The 22128-nt window shown below is 40.8% G+C and overlaps 1 protein-coding gene and 1 pseudogene across 1 annotated transcript in view; one reads left to right on the forward strand and one right to left on the reverse strand.

The window, feature by feature from the left end:
- The window catches only part of ATP1B3 (ATPase Na+/K+ transporting subunit beta 3), a 42915-nt gene extending 29296 nt beyond the window's left edge, over positions 1-13619 (reverse strand). Inside the window, exon 1 of the mRNA XM_028099118.2 lies at positions 13273-13619. Coding sequence (XP_027954919.1) covers positions 13273-13381 — 109 coding nt within the window. The 5' untranslated portion in view covers positions 13382-13619. The remainder of the gene's footprint in view (positions 1-13272) is intronic.
- Positions 13620-14484: 865 nt separating this feature from the next.
- LOC114205571 (heterogeneous nuclear ribonucleoprotein A1-like) lies at positions 14485-20077 on the forward strand (annotated as a pseudogene).
- Positions 20078-22128: the final 2051 nt, after the last annotated feature.

The following is a 22128-nucleotide window of genomic DNA, read 5'->3' on the forward strand; positions in this document are numbered from 1 at the left end:
GGGGCCCTCAATCCCAGGACCCTGAGATCATGACCTGAGCAGACACTTAACCGACTGAGCCACCCAGTAAGTATTTTTAAAACACAACTAACAGTTACCTAATACATGTAGAACTTCTGTAGTCACCAGGAAATACACTCTTTACAAACTTGGAACACTGTCCCTAAAGGGACCATGACTTAAGTTAAAAAAACACAAAAACAAAAGTTAAAAACTTTTAAAAATCTTAAAAAAAAAAAATCAAGGCTACATTCTCTAAAACCAAAGTAAATATTACAAATTAGAACAAAAATTTAGAAAATAGACTTCTAAATAATCCTTGGATTAAAAAGACAATGAAACCTGAAATATCCAAAACTCAAAATAATGTAGTCAGAGCAGAAGCAAAGGAAAATCCTTAGATTCATTCACTAAAAAGCAGGTAAGATTAACAAAAAGGAGCCAGCTTTTTAATTCAAGACTAAAATAAATTCAAGGAAAGTGGGAGATTTAAGATTAAGTAGAAACAAATGCAAAAATATTTATTTGATCAATAAAACCAGTTTCAATTAGCAAACCTGAGAATAGATGAAATATATGATTTTTTTAGGAAAATAAACATTTCCAAATCAGAAATTTTTACAAAATATAAACAGAGCTCTACCCCTAAAACACATACCATGTCCAAATGGCTTTAGTTGGTTCTCCCAGTTTTCAAAGAATAGACTTTTTCTACCAACTATCCTTTTAGTATGCTCTGTAAGTTACCTAAATGGTTTTTATAAGGCGAGCATATATGATACCAAAACTGGACAGACAGTATCCACACAATTTCACACATGTATTTTATTTTACAAACGCTCACATAGAGCTTACATGTGTGAAATTTGTGAGAATGACACAAGAACAGATATATAGATAACAAAATCCAAGATCCATAAGATGAAGTTTTACATGTAAGAAAGTTGGCATTTCAAATCAGTGAGGAAATAATGGATTATTCAGTATATTTTGGGTTAAGTGATTAGGAACAGCCCATTAAAAGATTGTTAAATTTAAAACAAATATTTTTAAATAAAAGAATTGAGACAAAAGAGAGCAAAGAGATTGACCGTAAAAAAAAAACAAAACAAAACAGAAACTGAGCAAACAAAAATATGCTCAGTTGCAGTTACCAGATACTGCAAATTAAACCACCCAGGTATCAGAATCCCATCAAACTGGCAAAAAATTTTAAAGGGTGATAATATCCCATTGCTCAGAAAGTCGAAGGGAAACCAGTACTTTTATCCACTGCTGGTGGGAGTATAAATTGGTTCGGTCTATTATATAAAGGAGAACAGTCTATTAATATAAAAATAAATATATACTATAAAGAGGTAATTCCATTTCTCAGTTACCTACCCTAGATAAATAGTGGCACATACACACAGCAATTTTTAAAAGAAAAATTAGAAACAATCTGAATATTCATAACTATATATATATCTCTTGGATACATAGCTCTACACTATGGATTATGTAATGATTCAAAGGAATGAGATAAATACATACCGACATGGAAACACAGGACACATTAATGGGGGCAAAGCAAGTTTTAGAACATACATTCTTCCTATTACTCATGTAAAAGTGGAAAATTACTTATTCCTACATATTCCATATATACCCCCCCACACACATAAGAATAGACATATACATATATATAAATTGGTAAGAAAACTGATAAACAATCATTTTCTACAGGAAAGACTCCACAATTGGAAGACAATCAAGAGAAACATAAATGTATTCATACATTCTCGGGGCGCCTGGGTGGCTCAGCGGGTTGAGCATCTGACTCCTGATTTCGGCTCAGGTCGTGATCTCAGGGTCATGAGTTCAGCATGGAGTTCGCTTGTCCCCATCCCTCTGCTCCTCCCCAACTCATGGACTTCCCCTCAAATAAGTATTTTTTTTAAATGTCTTCTTTTTCTCTAATATTCAGTTGGCAATGTTATATATACACAGAAAGGTTAACCGTCAATGAACATCCATCAACACACCTAGATTCTACAGTCAACATTCTACTATATCTCCTATCTATTCACCATTTATTTTTTAAATGCATTTCAAGTTCCAGGTGTCTGTATGTATACTTCACCCCTACTTCATCATGCATATTAACGAAAGGAAATCAGGAAAAAACAATGACATTCAATGAAATACACAAACCTCTAATGTACCAGATGGGTTTCGACAATCACACCCAAAAAAATGAGTAATCCAATTAAAAAAAATGGGCAAAAGACATGAACAGACATTTTTTCATTGATGACATACACATGGCCAACAGACATGAAAAGATGCTCAACATCACTTATCAGGGAAATACAAATCGAAACTACAATGAAACATCACCTCACACCTGTCAGAATGGCTAAAATCAACACAAAAAACAAGAGGTGCTGGTGAGGATGTGGAGAAAGGAGAACCCTCATACTGTTGGTGGGAATGCAAACTGGTGCAGCCACTCTGGAAAACAGTGTGGAGGTTCCTCAAAGAAACAAAAACAGAACTACCAGGGCCCCATGTGACTCCTGATCTCAGGGTTGTGAGTTCGAGCTCCACATTGCTGGGCATAGAGATTACTTACAAATAAAATCTTAAAAAAAAAAACCAAAAAACAAACAGAACTACCCTATAATCCAGCAATCACACTACTAGGTATTTACCCAAAGAATACAAAAGTACTAATTCAAAGGGATACATGCACTCTGATGTTTATCCACAACAGCCGAATCATGGAAACAGCCCAAGCGTCCATCAATTGCTGAATGGATAAAGAAGATGTGGTATGGGGGCGCCTGGGTGGCTCAGTTGGTTAGTGACTGCCTTCGGCTCAGGTCATGATCCCAGGGTCCTAGGATTGAGCCCTTCATTGGGCTCTCTGCCCAGCAGGAAGCCTGTTTCTCCTTCTCCCACTCCCCCTGCTTGTGTTCCCTCTCTCACTGTCTCTCTCTCTATTAAATAAATAAAATCTTAAAAAAAAGATGTGGTATGTGCATGCATACACATAGACATAGACACACACACACACACACTCTCTCTCTCTCTCTGGCATATTACTCAGCATAAAAAAGAATGAAATCTTGCTATTTGCAATGACATGGATGGAGCTAGAGTATTATGCTAAGCAAATTAAGTCAGTCAAAGACAACATACCGTATGATCTCACTCATTATGTGGAATTTAAGAAACAAAACAAAGGAGCATAGGGAATAAAGAGAAAGACATACCAAACTTAACTACAGGGAACAAACTGATGGTTACCAGCAGGGAGGTGGGTGGAGGGGATGATGAGTGAAACAGGTGATGGGGATTGAAGAGTGCACTTGTGATGAGCACTGGTGTTGTATGGAAGTGTTGAATCACTGTACTGTACACCTGAGATATTTACAGTATGTTAACTAAAATTTAAAAACTTAAAAAAGGGTTTTGATAAATGCATTCTATATGATCTAAGCACCCAGCAAGAGACGTAACATTACACCACCCTACCAAGCTCTCTGGTGCCCCTTCCCAATCCCCATGACCACCGCCTTAGAGGCAAATACCATTCTGGGCTTTTTTCCAGCACTGATAAGTGTTGCTTGCTTTAGAATTCATATAAATGAAATCATATTGTATGTATTCTCTTAGGTAAAGCTTCTTTCCTGCTCAGCCTAATTTGTGAAATTCATCCATATTCTGTGCATTCATTGTCCGTTCCTTTTTACTGCTGAGTAGTATTCTGCTGTTTGGACATACCAGTTTGTTTACCTATTCTCCTGCTGATGGACGCCTGGGCTGTTTCCAGTTGGAGCTACTATGACTATTGTTGTACAAGTATTTTTGTGAATGTATGTTTTCATTTCTCTTGGGTGTAGAACTGCTGGGTCATGGGGTAGGTGTATATTTACTTTTATAAAAAACTGCCAGACCTTTCTCCAAAGTGGATATACCATGAATTACATTTTAAAAATCATTAAAAGCTGAAGAGGACAATGGACTTACTGTTTATTCACACATCTGTACTGTAAAAATTCAAGTAGTGTTACTTCCATTATTTGAAAAGAACAAAGCCAAGAGTCTACATCTCATTTAAGACCAGTTTAGATTTCTTGAGTCAGCCTACACTGACACTAACTTCTAAAGAGGTCAGCAAAGCACAGTAGCTGCCTGTGTTTTTGTAAATAAAATACTGAAACATAGCTAGGTCCATTAGTTTACTAATTGTCTATTGCCACTTTCAAGCTACAACAGCTGAGTTGAGTAGTTGGAACAGACACCAGATGGCTGGCAAAGCCTAAAGTATTATCTGGTCCCTTAAAGAAAAAGCTTGCTACCTGCTGTTCTAAAACATTTATATACTTTTTTTTTTTCATTTCAAAGTGACATTTAGAAACCATCATCTGCAACTTTTCTCCTACGGAAGAAACTAAAACCAAGAGATTTTAAATGAGTTATCTAAGCTTAGCTGATGTGTGGAACTAGAAATTAGGTCTATATTCTGAGTGAGTCTTTGGTCATCTCAGGATATTGGTATACTTCTATGATTCATGAAGTAAAAAAAATTATACACACACACACACGCCCACAGGCTCACTTATGCTGTGGTGCCCTATCTGGAAACTTCAAAATGAATTAGTTTAGTGGGGCAGAATCATGGCAAGATAAGGGGAATTATGCCTTTACATACAAGTACCTCCACAAGTAAGACTTTCTGTGTGGAGCTATACTAACCAACCCACAATACTCTCACCTTTAGCCCAAGGAATACGTGAATCACAAGCTGAAACTGATTAAATGACAATTTGTGCACCCCCCCCAAAAAAGTGTTCTTACTATGTGTTAGATGCTACAGGCATATGCAAATGTAAATCCTGATTTGTGAGAACATCTAGTTAGTAGGAGCAATGTATATAAACAACCATAATCTAGGATACAAAGTTTTAGGTGTTATAGGAGATAAATGTGGTATTATTTTCACCTGGGCATATCAGAGAACACTATGACAGCTGACACTCAAAGCTAGGTCTCGAAGTAGGGAAGAATTCTTAATGCAGAGAGGAAGGGTATGGGGGAGGGAATGAGCAGAGCATTCCAGATATACCCATTTTGGCTATGACATGTGGTATATGGGAATAAGGTGGGAAACGACAGGTAAGACTAGAAACTTAGTTTTAAGCCAGTATGTAATAAGCCTGGACTGCCAGGCTGTTTGGAAATTATTTAAAACTTCTGAAAGCAGTGGGGATCCAAATACAATTTTGGGGTATGGGAAGTAGCACAATCAAAGCTATAGCCTTAAAAATAACCTGATAGCAGTGAAGTTACACTGGTTTAGGTCACAATGATTCCAAATGACTCCTTGGATCTTTCTGGGAATGCCTCAGAGATAAAGTTCACCTTCCCCAAAGTCAGTAACTCTACAATTTTTTTTTTTTTAAGCAGCAGGTAAAAATTGGAAAGCCAATGGTCTATCTGAACTTGGAACAACTATGGAAAAGTCACAAAAGCTCTTCATCTGGTGCTTTAAGTTTTTAATCAGAGAAGAAAAAGCACTACCAGACCCTGATACAGCGGGGCCAGGGTTGACGGGAGTGTTAAGAACTATGAAATTTGAAACAGATGGTTAGTTATCATGAAGCTATGAAAAGTGAGCACCCTGAGCTCCCTCTGAATGTGGGTTTTCATAAGATATGGTGGGGGGGAGGGCAGAGAAAATTAATTCCTGATTAACTGTAGTAGTGACAATGAGGGTGTGGGTCACAGATTTAAGAATGTTACAGAAGTAGAACTGACATGATCTGGCCAGGTTTAGAGCCCAAATGACAGAAAAGATAGTGACCCCTGTTTTCAAAAATTGCAATTACAGGAGCAACTCAGAACTTCAGTAGAGGAAGGGGAAAAAAAGCTGTTTGCCAGGAGATATATAAGGCAATTTAGTAACAGAGCTACTCAAGACATCCAAGCCTCTTCCTCTCAGGTTTATGAGATATGCAGGAAGCAACTAAATCAGAGAGGTGTTAACCAAGAAGTAAAATGTGTGAGTGATCTTTGCAATTGTTTTATGAGATTGCCCGGGAAGAAGAGGAGGAGAAAACAAGGCCAAAGATAGCAGCTGGGAAATACACATTTAGGAAATGAGACAAAGAAAAACAGGGAAGAATCAGAAAAGAAATGATTAGAGAGGTATTGGGCGGTGAGTGGTGGTGGTAAGGGTACATAAAGGGCCACTATTTACGGGCCAGAACCTGCCAAAGGGAAGTACCATATGTCCTGGATGTGGGTCAGTCCCAAAGTCATACCTTACCCAAGGCATTAACATAATACTAGGCAGAAGTCACAAATAAGAGCCAGTCTACAAACAACTCAGTTACGAAGTTTAAACAGATATGTGGGAGGCTGCTAAGTTAAAGAATTCTTTTCAGAAGTAGTAAAGCACCCTGCAGGGCAGAGAATGACACTGTTAAATAAATGCCCATCAAATTTGAGAGAACTCAAAACAAAACAAACCTTCATGCAGGTCTCATAAGAGCAGTATAAGCTGAATAGAGAAATAAAGCAGAAAGCAGAAAGCAGGAGATCTGGAAAACTGTTTCTGTTATCCTAATCAGATGCACCGCTCAGGCACGTCACAAATTCAGCTGAATCTCCAAAGAGAAAGTTAAGTGGAAGCTTCGTCTGAACACTGAACTTCTCTGAAAATTCAGTGCTATAAAAAAGCGGGGGGGGGGGGTGTAGGATGCCCAAACACTGGGGAACTGTATACTATGATACACAAATACCATCAAAGACATTTTTTAAAAATGTTGCAAAAATGGGGCACCTGGGTGGCTCAGTTGGTTAAGTGTCTACCTTCAGCTCAGGTCATGATCCCAGGGTCCTGGGATTGAGCCCCACACTGGGCTCTCTGATCAGCGGGGAGCCTGCTTCTCCCTCCCCCTCTCCCTCTGCCTCTGCCTGCCGCTCCCCCTGCTTGTGCTCTGCCAAATAAATAAATAAAATCTTAAAAAAAAAAAAAAGGGTTGCAAAAAGACTAATTACATGGAAATATTTCATAATAGTGCTCATTCATTCAATCTATTCTTATTATCTTCCTACTAAGTGCTGAGCAACAGGCTCAGTGTTAGGGAATCAAAGATGAGTGAATAAGAAACTTATATTCCAGTAAACAGGCAAAAACCTACTACTACAAAAAATCATAAATGCTGTAATAGAAAAAAACTATTATGGGATACACAGGAGCACTTGACACAGTCTTAAGGCAAAGAGGGGTTCAAAGACGTTTACCAGAGATCAGGCTACCAAAGCTGACATCTGAGGTACCCAGGCCAAGGTGAAGGAAAGAGAGACTCAGAAGCCAGGCCCAGAAGGGTCAGAGAATGGTAGAGAGATGACGAGAGAAATAAGTCAGCGAGATTATAAAGAGTGTGTGTGTCACCCTAAGGAGCCCCTGAGGGCAATGGAGATTTACACAAAGAGGTGTGTGAAACACTTCATAGTCCTATGAAACATCCAATTGAAGATCGCTGTCAGGCGGTTGGTTATATTAGTATAAAAAAGCCATAACTACAGATGCAGATTTGGAAGTCTCAACATAGAGATAATAACTAAAGACTCTAGAATGCGGGGCGCCTGGGTGGCTCAGTTGGTTAAGCGACTGCCTTCGGCTCAAGTCATGATCCTGGAGTCCGGGGATCGAGTCCCGCATCAGGCTCCCTGCTCAGCAGGGAGCCTGCTTCTCCCTCTGACCCTCCCCTCTCTCATGTGCTCTCTCTCATTCTTTCTCTCAAATAAATAAATAAAATCTTTAAAAAAAAAAAAAAGACACTAGAATGCAAATTCTAGCAGGATTTGTGGACAGTCCCCACAGAAGTGATGGAGAGGGCCAAGGTTACCCCCAACAGATCAACCTCTAAGGTGGCAAAGGAATAAAAACCATTCCCCTTAAATGTTAACTGGTGAAACTAGGTACCTAACTGCAGTGTTAAATGACTGGTCTTTAATCAAACATGACAAATCACAGAAATATTGATACTAAAGACAGAAGGGTTTTTAAACTTTTTTTTTAAATGATTTATTTTATTTATTTGGCAGAGAGAGAGAGAGAGAGAGAGAGAGAGAGAGAGAGAGAGAGAGAGAGAGAGAGAGACAGCGAGACAGGGAACACAAGCAAGGGGAGTGGGAGAGGGAGAAGCAGGCTTCCCACGGAGCAGGGAGCCCGATGTGGGGCTCGAGCCCAGGACCCTGGGATCATGACCTGAGCCAAAGGCAGACGCTTAACGACTGAGCCAACCCAGGCGCCCCTAAACTTCTTTTAATACAACTAATTCTATAGCTATAAATTGGAAAGTCACTTTCAAAGAATCAAATTACTTTGGGGGTAGAGGAAGGTTGCTCTTTAACAACTGTAAAGCACATAGTACCGAAATTACAACATCTAGAACATAACACACACACTTACCCCGTCCCCTCCCTTCCACTACCAGTCCAGGAAGTGCTGTCTCCTGCTGGGTGATGGCTCAGTATGCCTCAGCTGCTGCCGCTGCCACACCCACCACTGACCTTCATTTACAGCCTGCACACAGGGTAAGGCAAGTCCTGTTACTTTCCCAACAGTGCACATTTTTGTAAAGTTTCTTTTTAATATGTCACACTCCACAGGACAAAGAACAACATCTTACAAAACTATGTGATACTGGGAAAATAAACACACTTGCCTTCTCCCCTACAGTCAAACACCCAAGATAGGATGGAGTCTGATCTCCAAGGCAGAGCATTTACTGAGGCATGACCCAGAATGGGAGCAGGCTGACTGAGAAAATGGCACTTCATGGATCTATAATAAAAGAAAAGGTACATGAACAAAATGTAGGTGTTAATAGTTTTGGTCCAGAATCCTGCCTATGCTTGGAGATCAGCAACTCAAGTTTTAAGTTTATATGAATATAAAGCATCTACTGACAGATAGCCTTAAGATAATGAACTCCAAAGAAGCCCACAACAGATTCCATTAAATGACATCAAGTTGTAGCAGTTAAAAAAACAAAAACAAAAAACGATCTGGCCTTGGAGGTAGTCTAAAGGCCAAGGATTCTATTGCTGAGTAAACTTCGACAAATCAGACCCATGAGTTCAATTTTCTCACCTATGAAATGAGGGCACAGGGCTATATTAGTGGCTTTCAAGTTTTTGACCGTGAGCCACAATAAGAAACACATTTTACATCAGCATATCTGTATATACAAAATACAGAAAAGCTTCATGGAACATGTTTCCTTAGAATAAACTTATTAGGTAGAATAAAATAGTATTTTTACTATTCTATTTCATTATTCTTAAAAATGTTAGTTGCAACACATGGTCCATTACAGTTTAAACAACAGTAGAGGATCTCTAAGCTATCTTTCACTCTAATGATATTTATTGCATTTAGGTTTAATATTTGCAGCGTAAATCACAAGATGCTAAATTTTCTTTGTCCTGTGTTTTCATACACAGCAATTACTTAACTCCTGATGCATCCTTACTGTTCAGCCTAAGAAACCAACTCTAGGTATACTTTGATCACCTACTTAGTGTGCTTTGTTTTAGAAGGTTGTTGTGAAAATCAAATGAGGTGATTTTATGTATGTAATGATTTGGAAACCGCCAAACATTCAAGCAGCTACTCAAAATCTTTTATACAGGGATGCCCAGCTGGCTCAGGGCATGTAACTCATGATCTCAGGGTTATGGGTTTGAGCCCCATGCTGGGTATAGAGATTACTTAAAGAAATAAAATCTTAAAAGAAAAAAAAAATCGGGCGCCTGGGTGGCTCAGTTGGTTAAGCGACTGCCTTCGGCCCAGGTCATGATCCTGGAGTCCCGGGACCGAGTCCCACATCGGGCTCCCTGCTCAGCAGGGAGTCTGCTTCTCCCTCTGACCCTCTTCCCTCTCGTGCTCTCATTCTCTCTCTCTCAAATAAATAAATAAAATCTTTAAAAAAAAAAAAAGAAAAAAAATCTTTTACATAGCCATTTCAAGTAAGGCAATGTGGTGTGACCAGCAGTATTGTCACTTTATCCCAAGTGTAAATCGCAAAACTACTTTTTAAATGTGTGCTTTTAGGGGCGCCTGGGTCGCTGTCCGTTAAACGTCCAAATGTTGATTTTTGGCTCTGGTCATGATCTCAGGGTGGTGGGATCGAGCCCCACACCAAACTCTGCACTGGGCATGGAGCCTGCTTAAGATTCTTTCTCTCCCTATGCCCCTCCCCTGCCAAATGTATGCTTTTAATATATCCTTATACAATCCTTAGGGTAGAGAAGGCTTTTTTCTACACACCAGCAGATACAGCAATTTTATCAAGGTCAAAAAAAAAAAAAAAGGTAATCCCCCCACATTTAAATTCAAAAGGAACTGGAAAAAATTTGCAAATGAGTTTCTTAAAAAAAACAAAACAAAACAAAAACACTAACATTTCCAAAATGTAAAGGGTACACATATTATACATGACCTCGAAATTCCACTATTAGAAACTCATCTCAAGAAATAAATCTGCACGCTTAAGGCTGAAGGGACTGGGAGGAAAGACCAGTACATACAATAAATTACTGGTTTAAAAAAAAAAAAATCAGGAGTTACTCATATTTCCCTGGGTATCTCCCATGCATACATAAGCTACATATTAATAAACATGTTTGTTTTTAAAAATCATGGTAGTACATGGAACCATACAATAGAACATTAGTCAGCCACTAAAATGATGATACAGATCTTTATTAAAATGGGAAGGTGCCCAAACACTTAACGGGTGCCTGGGTGGCTCAGTCAGTTGGGCCACCAACTCTTGGTTTTGGCTTGGGTCAAGATCTCGAGGGTCTTGGGGTCGAGCCCCAGCTTCTGGCTCCGAGCTCATCAGGGGAGTCTGCTTGAAAGAATCTCTCTCTCTGCCCCTCCCCCTGCTCTGTCTCTCTAAAATAAGTTAAAGAAAAAAAACACTATAAAGCAACACTTACTGTATTATTTCTTTTTGTCTAAAAAAAATTAACATTATACCATTTTAAGTCTGCCCAGATATATACCAAAATATTAACAGTGGACATCTCTGTAGTGATGAGATCAGGCAGCTAGCCCATACAGTGCCTTTCTGAAATTAGAACAAGATACCCCTTTCTCTAGGCAGACTCCCTACGCTTGAGGGCACACAACCTGGAGAGCTGAGTATGAACTTCAGCCTCTATACACCACACCCACATATATCCTTGGAGAGATGCCCTTACGTTGGGATAGGATTGCGGATAATTTATGACATTTTGCACTTGTTTACTACTATTCCAATAAACTCAGAAATATACTATTCGTTAATAAGAGTTAACATTTATTTTCAATTTTGAAAAAAGGTCTTGCCTTAATCCTTCTAAAATAAATCCCAACCTTAACTTGTAGTACTGTAGCCACTTATATAACTACACTTTGATCATTTGTGCACATTTACATAAATGCATTAAATAAAATCTCAACCTCAACATCATATAAATACAAAGGTTAGATAAGAAGCACTATCTGCAGTAAGAAATGTCATTCTAACAAAAAATGAAGGTAATTTTTACTAGAAATGAGAAGGCACTGAGGAAGGTAGTCTACAAACATTAATCCCTCTCCACCACTCAAAAATTCCTTCAGCAAAAAGGTAGCACATTCTAGAAGCAATAATAACTGCACCATTTTCCCCCATTTAACTCCGGATGCAAATTTATTTCCTCTTCACATTAGTGGGTTCCCTAAAGACAGCTATCTAAATAAAAATCTTGAGTGTTAGTTAGGCAAGGCATCTGTAAAATAATAAAACCGCTGGACTAGGATTAAAGGACAACCGGGTTCTTTTCTTGGCTCTGTGGAATATGTAATTTTACACAAAGCAAAATCACAACCTCTCTAGATCTCATTTTTCTCATCTCTAAACTGGGGGTTGGGCTAAAAAACCTCCAAGGCCCCTTTCAGCTTGTGATAGGACTTAAGCCGACTTTCCATTCGGGAGGAGACAATTTCAGTCAGTAGCAACAGTTTATTTTCTGAGTCATAGCTAATTTACTCTCTTCATGCTTCTCTTAAAGATGTCGCGCCGAAATATTTCTCCCACTCTAGAAATTTATACTCACCCAGAAAAAAAGGTCAAGACCCACTAACAAAATGTTTTTCAAAAGGCAAAAAAAAAAAAAGAAAGAAAAAAAGAAAAAAAAAGCCCTAGTCCTTTTTCAGACATTAGTACGATTTTTCGGAAGAAAAAAAAAAGAGACTCCCTAAGCAGTACTACATTGGTGTACAGTTTATTTCTTTTTAAAACAAAGAACTCATACACAGAAAAACTAACATACACAACCATCACACGCTTTGAAGGCACAAAAATTGTACCACCTGGGATTTACTTTCCCCAAAAGAAGCCTATTTGCTAGGAAGAAAACGTCTGTAATTAAAAAGGAATTAGGCAGGAACCAACCTTTGTACCACCTGGGATTTACTTTCCCCAAAAGAAGCCTATTTGCTAGGAAGAAAACGTCTGTAATTAAAAAGGAATTAGGCAGGAACCAACCTTTTTGGTGGTCTTTTCACTGTCCACATTCAAGTGCATTTTTGTGTACCAAGTACTTGTGTGATTAACTCACCGCGCGGCACATTCATGCAACCCACACTTAACACTCACTCGCACTCTTCCGACCGGGGTGGCAGCGTGGACGAGTCACAAGATAGCGGCGAGAGTGGAAATTTCCTCTCCCCGGGCGTGGGGCAGGGTCTGGCTTCCCCGAACCGCTGGGCGCCACCGGCCGCCTCTGCCAGGGCCTCTCCCGGACGGCGCGCTCCGTACAAAGGGAGGCCCCGGCGCTCGGCCCCCGCACGCTCGGGGCTCGGCTCCGGGCAGGGGTCCCCGGCCTCCGGCGCCGCTCGGGGCGGGAGGCCGGAGCAGCACGTGCGCTCCGCTCCCGGCCGGGAGGAAGGAACTGGCGCGGCCCGGCAGGGGCTGCCTGCGGGCCCGGCTGCCTCGGGAGCGAGCAGCGGCCCGCCCGCCACGCTAGAAATGAATGGGGCCGCGCTGCCCCTCCTCCGCCACCGCCCATACGAGAGTCTGACGGCCCCGGACGAAAACCGCTGTGGGCGGCGGAGGCTGTGGCTGCTCTTACGGCCCCCGCGCGGGGAGCCATCTCCCGCCTTTCCTTTCCCACCCGACCCCGCCCGGCTGCCCTCGGACCGCGGCCGGCCCCGGCGCCCAACCGCCGCCCGCTCACCCCAGCTCTTGGCGGTGCGTCCCAGGAACTCTCCGGTGGTCGGGTTGTAGATGAAGAGCTTCCACTCGGCTAGGCTCTGGTTGAAGGACTTCTTCTCTTTCTTCGTCATGGTGTGTGTGCAGACGGCGAGAGGAGCGGCGGCCGCGGGGGTGGAGGCGGCGAGGAGCGCGGAGGCGCGTCCCGGCTCAAGCGGCACAGCCCGGCGACGGCGGCGGAAAGCGGGACGGCAGAGGACACCACCTCGCTGAGGTGCGCACTCGAGCCTACTGCGCCGCGCGAGCCCGGCGGCCGCTCGGGCCGCGGGAGCCTGACGTCTCCGCCCGCCGCAACCAATCCGCGAGCCTCTCGGCCCGCGCCGCCGCCGCCGCCGCCACTGCCTCCCGCCCGCCGCCCGGCGCAGCCGGTTTCGGCGAGGACGCCCCGCCCAGGGCCGCGGCCCCGCCTCGCCCCGCCCCCCTCGCCCCGCGCCTCCCCGCCCGACTAGGGGACGCTCGGGGATCCCTCTCCCCTGGTCAGAGGAAGCCGAAACCACACATGGCAACTCTAAAAATCATGAGGGCTTCATAAGCAAATTTATAATAACAAGCCCAAGGTGGGCGTCCCTGACCCGCAGGTTTCTCAGGAGGAGGAGTCTGAGGAGATGCTGTGGGCAACCGGGCCCCACGGCCCCTCAGCTCCTTGCCTGAGGCGGCGCGGGACCGGAGAACGCGGAAACGACTCCTGTCTGCCCGAGTCGTCTTCACCGAGTAGGGGACTTCACCACCCTCTCCCCGGACGGCCTCGCAGACCGTCTCCAGGCGTTCTCCTTTGGGCTCTATGACGTGACTGATAGATGGTCCGCTGTAGGCTCCCGGGAGGCATCTAGTGTAGTACACCCTGCTGCTCAGAGAAAGTCCTTACTTGGCTTTTTTGAAGGATTTAACCAGGAATCGCAGGTCAATGGAAATTTCATCCTAAGTATGTCTAAGTAGTAATTGAATAGTAGAATTTTCTCCAGGTTCAGTTGAATGTATCCAGGAAATCAATATATACGCTTTCCTGAGTTTCCCGTCAACTGTAAGACCTGCTTTTTCTGAGACAGGGTCTACAGAAATCAATTCTTCGTTTAGTGTTGATTCCTAAATAAAGTTCCCGGCTTTTCATCTTTTCCACTGTCGTGAACGCTCCCCGGGGGTCGGAGCTGAGGGTGCAGTCGACGTTTTTCTACACGAGATGGAGCTGAAGAGTACAGTGCACTGCGACCACGGCGACAGAACGAAAGAAATAGAGCTGAGTTTGGGCAGAAGGTGCGGTTTTTTTAGGAAAAATAAATGGAGCACTGCTTCTCTTTTATTGGCAAATAAAAAATTATGAATGAGGAAATGTAGCACACATATTATGTTTTGGAATAATTGCATTATAATCTCTCTGGAAGTTTAAATACAGCCTGCAAATGCTTCAAAGGAGTAATGGATAAAGAGATTCTGGCATCTCTCTTGTTTCCTCACTTTGCTTATTGAAGCAAGGAATTACAGATTACGTCTCCCACAAATGGAAAAGAGTAGAAGAATATATTACTATAAAATAATTCCCAGCCACCTTGCCTTTAGGAAAGGTATTTTTATCTCATTAAAAATCTAACTACAAATTAGCTAAAATACTAGTAGGGTTGATAACAGGCTTTTTAGTTTAGGTAAAAGGTTAAGAAATATAGTCTGATTGAAATAAAGTATAAAACCCATCTGCTTTATTTATCTTGTGAGTCTCCGTGTGTGCTCATAACAAGCACATTTGAAAAATAATTACCTGGTATGCACAAAGAAAACATGGTAAACAAGAACATTTTGAAAATAGTGTTTCAAAGATTGAGTGCTGTCAGATTTGTAGTTTGCTTATTTTTAGTGGTCCTCGATATGACTTTCATATGTAGTGCTTTGTGGTTTTCCAAATAAATATTTAAATACAAATATAATTCAGTAAGTAGTTTGAAAACCTATGCCTAGTTTAGGATAGTAACTGATCCAACAGATTTTAGTTTCGGGAAAAGTTGACATTCTACTCCAAAACACAGGCAATATCTGTTTCTCTGATATATGATACTTGAGCATTACCCGGAAGAGAAAATACTGAGTGTACAGAGGGATAGGAGACTACCAAGTTTGAGCAGAGAAAATATCAAATTTAATCACAACTTTATTTCTCATAAGTTTATTTTACTATACCTCATTTTTCTTTTAAAAGAGAGGTTATTTTGCCAGGATTCCCACTTAAATTTGAATTTCAGATAGACAATGGATAATTTTTTAGTATAAGTATATTCCATGCAATATTTGGGATATATTTAGACTAAAAAATTATTCTTATCTACCTGAAATTCAAATTTACCTAGGTATCCTGTATTTTTATTTGCTAAATCTTGCTACCCTACCCGGAGAGGATACCTATGAATCCCGCAGGAATAATAATAATGATCGTGTATACATGGTTAAGTCCTAGGCCCTGTACGACTTGCTTAATGTGATGTATTTCTTAATCTTTACAGATACCCTAAGAGGGAGATATTGTTTCCCTAATTTTGTAAATGAGGAAACTGAGGTTTAGAGAAATTAAGTAACTTCCCCATGGTCAAAAAGCTATCAAACAACAGTACATTGATTCAAATCCCCATCTTTCCTTCAACTACCCAGTACTGGTTTTCCAGTGAATGATGGCAGAGCTCTGGGGAAACTTCACAAAGCTGAATGAGGTGGAATGAGAGAAATGGTTGTGGGGCACTTGGTTGAGTATTCTCTCCAGTCAGCAGAATCCATTTTCTGCCTTCTATGGGCATAAACAAGATCTTTTGGCTCTTAATTTGCTAAAACTCTCAGTTTATTCCTGAATTTTAGAATCATGTGTACAGAAAAAATATTTCAGTTTTTATAGCAGCATCTTATTTATAATTTGGTGTTATAACTGATGTGACTTTGATACTAAATCACTGAAAGGCCATTATTTGTCCCTAGGAGGATATTAAGATTTCCTTAGAAACAGTCCTTCCTTAAAACAGCAGCTACAGTTGTGTTGGCATTTTATTGTATCCAAGAAACACAGTCATGAACACATACTTCTCTTTACAGAGAACGGCCTTGTCCACACATTAATTTTCATATTGAATGCTTTTACTAATCCTTTAACAAACAACATCTCTACACCCTTTGCAGATTAAAAGGTAGACAACTGCATTATGAATCATCTTAAATGAAAGAGTGTTTTTGTAAAGCGTGACATAGTATACGGCATAGAAAGTGCTCTGTTACATGGTCGGGGTTTTTGTTATAATTTTTAATACCGTCATTCACTGGATTAGGTGACTTTGAAAAGTGTATGATATGATCTTACTGGATAATTTACTAAATGAAAAATAAATTCAAATGACCAACTCAATGTGAACTATTTAATAATTTGGTTATAAAAATTTACAGGAGAAGGTGAAGGTATAAGTGAAACAATGGCAGAATGTTGATATTTATTGAAGCTCGGTGATGAGTCCGTTGAGTTCATCATATTTTGTTTACTTTGTACATTATTGAAATTTTTCCTAATAGAACTTATTTTTTTTAATGGGGCAAACATTAGGCAATTTTCCTGATACACATTTTTCTGGTTCACTTAGTTGAAAAATAACCAAAAGAAGGTATAATTTTAATAATTTTCAAAAGAACTATTTAAAAAGAAGCTGACCTCAGAGAAACAGAAAATTCTTTTTTTCTCTTTTTTGTATTCTAGTGACCTCAGGAAAATTTGAGAAGCCCATGTATCCATAAAACAAGTTTATACATATATTTATATATAGATATATCTATATATTTATATAGATATAGATAGCAATCAGAGACAAAAAAAGAATTGTTGGAAATTTTAAATATAATAATTAATTCCTCTAATTAAAAAAATTAGAAAAATCAGGGGCACCTGGGTGGCTCAGTGGTTAAGCGTCTGCCTTCAGCTCAGGTTGTGATCCCAGGGTCCTGCAAGGAGTCTGCTTGTCTCTCTCCCTCTGCCACTGCCGCCCCCCACCACCCTCCCGTCGTCCTCTCTTTGTTTCTCTCAAAGAAATAAATAAAATCTTTAAAAAAAGTCAACAGAAGAGCTGAAAGAAAAAGTCAGTAGAATCTCCCAAAGTGTAAAGCAAAAAGACAAAGGGGAAGAAATATTTTTAAAAGTTGAAAAACTATGTAAGGTCAATCCAGGGAGGATAATAGCCAACTAATAGTTCCAGAAGGAGACAAGAAAACTCAGGGGGGAAAATAATGAGAGCAATAATAGCTGAACACTTCTTAGAGCTAAGATAAGGAGTCTTCAGAGTAAATGGGCTTACCAAGTGCCACGCAAAATAAATGAAAATAAATCCCTACTTCACACCATAAACTTGTGATTTTATTGTACATTAAATACTAAGAGAAGATTCTAAAAGCTTCCAGAGAACAAGCGACAGGTCAACTACAACAGAACAAAAATTTAATTGGCACTAGTCTTCTCATCAACAGCACTCAGTGCCAGAAGACAGTGGAGTACTGCTTTCAGAGTTCTGAAGAGCTGAGTATCATAACTAGCTAAGCTATCACTCAGCTATAAGGGTAAAATGAAGACATGTTCAGACATGTAAGAACTCAGAAAGCTCACCTCTCAAAAATTCTTTCTGAAAAAATCAATTAAGGATGAAACAGTAAATGGGCGCCTGGGTGGCTCAGTCGTTAAGCATCTGCCTTCGGCTCCGGTCATGATCCCAGGGTCCTGGGATCGAGCCCCGCATCGGGCTCCCTGCTCATCAGGAAGCCTGCTTCTCCCTCTCCCACTCCCCCTGCTTGTGTGCCCTCTCTCGCTGTGTCTCTCTCTGTCAAATAAATAAATAAAATCTTTAAAAAAGGGGGGGGATGAAACAATAAAAAGAAAAAGGAATCCAAGAGTCAGAAAAACCTGAGATCCAAGAAACACTAATGCCTAACCCAATGAAAGTAAGGCCTAGAACCATAGCTGTACAGCTGACCAAGAGAGCAAGTGATAGTGAACTGGAGAAGAATGTCCTCAGGCAAAAAGTGGATTCCACACCACAGAGACTAGGATTAAGATCCTGGGCAAATTTAGTCAGATGGTGAAGGCATATGCTTCCTTTGTTAAGAGGAAAAATGGAAAGCAATTAAACAAAACTGCATTCCAAATATAAAGCAAACTAAAATGTGTTATTATTTAGTGCTCCTAATGGAGTATTTGAAAATGTAATTATATAATCCTGATATTTGAAGCATCCCTCCTAGTGGTATGGGCCAGTGATACAGATTTGCCTTTTCTATTCTAACTGATGCATTTTGTTCCATAGTGAATACTATTTACATAAGCAAAATAGTATAATTACACTTTATTGACTTTCAATACTTAGTGTCAAAACTGAATGGCCATTCACAGAACAAAAGGTGAACGTTATAAATTCTAACAATATAAACGTAATGGTGGAGTTGACAGAAGTCAAGAGGTCTATGGAGGAGAGAGAGTTGAAGGAAGAAAGTTGAAGGGAAATTTAGATGTGTTCTCTCTCTTACATAATAAATAATAAGATAAGAGATGTTAAAAGTTGCTTTCCGCCCGGGGACACCACCGAGTAAGCATCATTAAAGTACCTCCTCCCACCGTTGTCATGTGTCAGAGTCTCCCAAAGAGCCTGCTGAACAGCTGCAGAAGCTCTTCGTTGGGGGTTTGAGCTTTGAAACAACTGACGAGAGTCTGAGGAGCCATTCTGAGCAATGGGGAATGCTCACGGACTGTGCGGCAATGAGAGATCCAAACACCAAGCACTCCAGAGGCTTTGGGTTTGTCACGTATGTCCCTGTGGAGGAGGGGGATGCAGCCATGAACGCAAGGCCACACAAGGTGGATGGAATTGTTGTGGAACCAAAGAGGACTGTCTCAAGAGAATATTCTGAGACCTGGTGCCCACTTAACTGTGAAAAAGATTTTTGTTAGTGGCATTAAAGAAGACACTGAAGTACACCATCTAAGAGATTATTTTTGAACAGTATGGGAAAATTGAAGTGACTGAAATCATGACTGACCAAGGCAGTGGCAAGAAGAGAGGCTTCGCTTTTGTAACATCTGATGACCATGACTCTGTGGACAAGACTGTCATTCAAAAATACCATACTGTGAATGGCCATGACTGTGAAGTAAGGAAAGCCCTATCTAAGCAAGAGATGGCTAGTGCTTCATCCAGCCAAAGAGGTCGAAGTGGTTCTGGAAACTTTGGTGGTGGTCGTGGAAGTGGTTTTGGTGGGAATGACAACTTTGATCATGGAGGAAACTTCATTGGTGAGGTGGCTTTGGTGGCAGTCGAGGTGGTGGTGGACATGGTGGCCGTGGGGATGGCTATGACGGATTTGGTCATGATGGAAGCAACTTTGGAGGTGGCGGAAGCTATAATGATTTTGGCAATTACAACAATCATCTTCAAATTTTGGACCCGTGAAAGGGGGAAATTTTGGAGGCGGAAGCTCTGGCCCCTATGGTGGTGGAGGCCGATACTTTGCCAACCCATGAGACCAAGGTGGCTATGGTGGTTCCAGCAGCAGCAGTAGCTATGGCAGTGGCAGAAGGTTTTAATTACTGCCAGGAAACAAAGCTTAGCAGGAGAGGAGAGCCAGAGAAGTGACAGGGAAGCTACAGGTTACAACAGATTTGTGAACTCAGCCAAGCACGGTGGTGGCAGGGCCTAGCTGCTACAAAGAAGACATGTTTTAGACAATACTCATGTGTATGGGCAAAAAACTTGAGGACTGTATTTGTGACTAATTGTATAACTGGTTATTTTAGTTTCTGTTCTATGGAAAGTGTAAAGCATTCCAACAAAGGGTTTTAATGTAGTTTTTTTTTTTTTTTTTTTTTTTACACCCATGCTGTTGATTGCTAAATATAATAGTCTGGTCTGTCATGGCACTGAATAAATGTGTCTTAAAAAAAAAAAAAAAAGGAGATTTTAAGAGTTTAAAGATGGTGGAGCTGGAAGTGTAAATATTAAGTATGTATTTCTTTAAGGTTGTAAATATAACCAATAGAAAAAGTAAATACTAAATAGTACTGTGTATTTTTAACACAAAAATAATACTACAAATAACAAAATATGAAATGGAGGATGAAGTAGGACATAATACATAAATAGCTCATTTATCATCTTCTTTGCCAGGGAGTTAATAGTGTTTAAAACTGACCAAAAAGAAAAGGTATATAAGCATGTTAAAGTTAAGGAGAGAGTGACTGTCTTTTTTTTTTTTTTAAAGATTTTATTTATCTGACAGAGAGAGACACAGCGAGAGAGGGAACACAAGCAGGGGGAGTGGGAGAAGGAGAAGCAAGCTTCCCACAGAGCAGGGAGCCCGATGCGGGGCTCGATCCCAGGACCCCGGGATCATGACCTGAGCCGAAGGCGGACGCTTAACGACTGAGCCACCCAGGCGCCCTGAGAGTGACTGTCTTAAACCATTTGGGCTGCTATAGCAAGATACCATAGACTGGGTAGTTTATAAACAACAGAAATTTATTTCTCACAGTTTTGGAGGCTGGAAGTCCAAGATCAGGGTGCCAGCATGGAGTCCTCTTCCAGGTTGCAAACTTCTAGTTGTAACCTCACATGGCCAAACAGGGAGGGATCCCTCTGGAGCCTCTTTTATGAGGGCATTAGTTGAATTCCTAGGCTCCATCCTCATGATCTAATCACCTGCAAAGGACCCACCTCCTAATACCATCACCTTAGGGGATAGGATTTGAACATAAGGATTTGGGGGGAAGTGGGGGACACAAACATTTAGACCCATAGCAGTGACCAAATGAAAACCTGCAAAGGACCCACCTCCTAATACCATCACCTTAGGGGATAGGATTTGAACATAAGGATTTGGGGGGAAGTGGGGGACACAAACATTTAGACCCATAGCAGTGACCAAATGAAATAAAGTTAGAAAGGATTTAAAGTGATTGCCTAGGGAGTTCAATGAATATCACGTTTTTCTGGTGGGACGGAAGACAAGATACATGTACTTTTCTTTTTTTAGTCCTTTTGTACTTTTTAAAAATTTTTTACCAATGTACTACTTTGATATTTTAAATTAAAGGGTTGCAGTGGGGGCGCCCGGGTGGCTCAGTCATTAAGCGTCTGCCTTCGGCTCAGGTCATGATCCCGGGGTCCTGGGATTGAGCCCCGCATCGGGCTCCCTGCTCGGCAGGGAGTCTGCTTCTCCCTCTCCCACTCCCCCTGCTTGTGTTCCTGCTCTCGCTGTCTCTCTCTCTCTCTCTCTGTCAAATAAACAAATAAAAAATCTTTAAAAAAATAAATAAATAAAAAATAAAGGGTTGCAGTGGGGGGGTGTCTCAGTCGGTTAAGCATCCAACTCTTGATTTTGACTTAGGTCAGGATCTCAGGGTTGTGAGATCCAGCCCTGCGTTAGGCTCCAGGCTGCTTAAGATTCTCTCTCTCCCTCTCCCTCTCCCCCTCCCCACCCAAATAAATAAATAAAATAAATGGTTGGGAAAAAGCACTTTAGTTCAACTGTCTACTTCCATTACAAACTCTGAGACCCACAGTTCCCCAACTGCAAATTTTCTTTCCTCTTTAAAGGAAGATGTAAGTTCTTCAGTTATAGGGTAAGAACCAATACTTAAATAAATGAGTTATAAGGTATTAGGTGAAACCAAACGAAATTTTGACCTATGAAGATAGCAATGTCATATGGTTCGATGTAATATATGCTCATTTCACTAAAGGAGTGGAAATGAAGCCAGAACCATAATTATGGCCTGTTATACCATTCGTTTAATTTTTTATATTGATTTTTCTACTTAACTAAAAACAAT

Source organism: Eumetopias jubatus, unplaced genomic scaffold (assembly GCF_037043125.1).
Source record: "Eumetopias jubatus isolate StellerSeaLion01/CBP00866 unplaced genomic scaffold, mEumJub1_p1.0 scaffold_1, whole genome shotgun sequence".
Classification (NCBI taxonomy): Eukaryota; Metazoa; Chordata; class Mammalia; order Carnivora; family Otariidae; genus Eumetopias; species Eumetopias jubatus.